Genomic DNA, 2,602 nt, shown 5'->3' with positions numbered 1-2,602 from the left:
CGAGCCCCCCACGACGTCCCCCCGGTGACAGGGGGACCGTCCCTACCCCGAGCACCCGGGGCCACGGGCGAAGTGGGGACCGGGGGTCCGGTCCCGCTGTGCCCCGCGAGCCGGGGGCTGCTGGCACCGAGCCGGGGGCTGCTGGCACCCAGCAGAGCCCCCCCCGCAGCCGCCCCTGGGCGCTGCCCCCCGGGACGCTGAGGATCAGCTTCTCTCGTGACACTTTTCCCACAACCTTCTGAAAACGCGTCCCGGGCTGAGCCGCGCTCGGGAATGCAGGAGGCTGTTGGCAGCGTTTATTGACAACACAATTCTATTTATACCCGGCGTCATTAACCGCTGTCACCTTGAAAATAGGCCAATAACTGGGCTCTGAGTGCGGCAGCAGCGACGTGACGGCCCCTCTGTTTGCTGAGGTCGTGACAAATCGCTCTGTGATTCCACAAGATGCACAACCCCAGACAGACTGAGGCATTTCTCAATTTAACAAATATGAATAATTAGGGAGAGTCAACTCGGCCAAAATCCTACTGAATTTATTTCGACTATGCTTTAAAAACCAGTTTTGAGCTAAAAGAATTTTTCATACCGATCGCAGCTATTACGCAGTTATCTCAGCAGGAGTCTGGTTTGAGAACAGTCAGAAAATTAAAAAAATATATAATGTTTTTGAAGGAGTCCCTCGCATCCCCCATTGTTTCAAGAAAATATAGGAGATCGGTCATGGCAAAATTAACTCAACAAATCTGCATGTTAAAGATGAGATAAATAAAAGATAATTATTAGCTCATCCGGCTTTGGGGTATTGAGTGTTCAGATAATTCCCCAGCTGTGAAACCACCACATTTGGAAACCCTCGAGGGGTACTGGCACATACTGGGCACAGGATTCAGCTACTGGGAAGCCTGACCCCCATCCAGGGAAAACCACAACGAGCAGGCGCAGCACACACGGAGAGCAGTGGGGACAAGAACTGACCATCCACAGACACACACCGAGCATGACGCCCTGCTCCTGCCCCAAGGCTTCTCCTCCACCTCATTCCCGCTGAGTGGAACAGCTCTGCGAGGAGCTGGGGGAAGGCAAAGGGAAAAATCTCCGATGAAGAGAGGAGCCCCAGCCGGAGCACAGCAAGTGAAGCCAGCGCCTTCGCCTCGAGCTTCTTGTCAAACAAAGAGATAGAAAATGTTCAACTCACCTCCCTGACAGGACTCAAAGGCCAGGGGGAACACTCAAAAAAACAAAAGCAGGAATTTGAGGAACCAAGGCACCGCATTGCTGCCTGGGAAACCCAATTCTCATCCAGTCAGTATTGAATCCGGGCAGGATTCAATAACGGAGTTTTTATCCAATAAGGTGAGTCAGAGCACAGGGACAAAATATTGAATTAAAAAAGCGAAACCAGAAGCAAAATCAAAATACTAGAAAACTTCTCAAGGAAATAAATGAAGGATGGAGACAAGCAGCTGCCCTGGGTGCTGGCACCAGCCTCTCCCAGGTGGAACAAGCAACAAAGCTGGGTGAGGGGGCTGAAGGCTCTGGATAGGGTGGAGCAAACCTTGGGACTTGGCCTGGTCAGGAGGGCAAGGACTCCAGAAATCCTGGCTACCTGTTCCCAGGCACCCACCTTCCACGGGGGATGGGGTGCCACCCTCGGGGCTGACCATGTCCCCAGGCCTTTCCTGACGCTTTTCCCTGGATGGGCACAGAGGAGCCGGGACCCAGCAAGAGCAGAGGATGAGGAGAAGCCCCAGCCACTGCAACGGTGCCCACAAGGAAACACCAGTGCCTCATCCCAGCACAGCAGGGCTGCAGGGGATGCTCAGAACCGCATCTGGGAGCAGCGGTGGGAGGAGGAGGAGAGGAGGAGATTCCTGGCTTAATTTTATTCCGAGTTCAGGTTTCAACCCAGATGCCTCAAGATCTAATTCCGAATAAATAATTGTACTGAGTAACCCAGGTCCCCCGGTGATTAACTAAACACACTGAGGCTCGCTGAAATTGAATTAGTAGTGTGCACTCAGCCGTTATTACCCTCCCCACGTCATGAATATTAATGAGGGGTTATTAAGAAATGTAAATGATGCCTCAGGGGGTTGGGAGCACAGGGGGTGCAGGGCCGTGCGGGCTGATATGACAAACCATTAGGAAAACAGCCTGATTGAAGCCACTTTTTAATTATGTCAGATCTCGCTCTTTGGCGGGTGCAGCCACGTTTCCGGATGCTTTCGTCTTTATTAAAATGAGAAAAAGGGAACAAGTCAGAGCTGGAATGGGAAATGAGCCTTTGCATAGGAGAAGATTCAGCCACCCAACAGCCTGGCACATGGGGGTGACTGGGTCCTGCACCCCACAGGGTGCCCACCTGGCTCAGCTCTGGCCAGGACACCTCTGTGCTGCCAGAGGGGGACACTGGCACCCCCACAGTACCTGCACCCTGGCCCTGGACCCCCACAGCCCCCAGGTCCCCCACCACGGCCCAGCTGCCTGCAGCCCCTTCCCTCGGTTCAGCCTCGCTGGGCAGCAGAGCGACTGCCATAGGCTCATGCATTTTAACAGGCTCTCACAGGGCTCCCCCCGCCGGGATGGGGGCTGACAGGGC

The 2,602-nt window shown here is 54.1% G+C and overlaps 1 protein-coding gene across 1 annotated transcript in view; it reads right to left on the bottom strand.

Moving 5' to 3' along the window:
* The window catches only part of CTNNBL1 (catenin beta like 1), a 49,394-nt gene extending 47,727 nt beyond the window's left edge, over positions 1-1,667 (bottom strand). Inside the window, exon 1 of the mRNA XM_017735579.1 lies at positions 1,628-1,667. Coding sequence (XP_017591068.1) covers positions 1,628-1,667 — 40 coding nt within the window. The remainder of the gene's footprint in view (positions 1-1,627) is intronic.
* Between the last annotated feature and the right edge of the window lie 935 nt (positions 1,668-2,602).

This window comes from Corvus brachyrhynchos, unplaced genomic scaffold, assembly GCF_000691975.1.
Source record: "Corvus brachyrhynchos isolate BGI_N302 unplaced genomic scaffold, ASM69197v1 scaffold10, whole genome shotgun sequence".
Taxonomy (NCBI): Eukaryota; Metazoa; Chordata; class Aves; order Passeriformes; family Corvidae; genus Corvus; species Corvus brachyrhynchos.
Note: the sequence above shows the minus strand (reverse complement) of the source record. Positions and strands in the feature narration are given on the sequence as shown.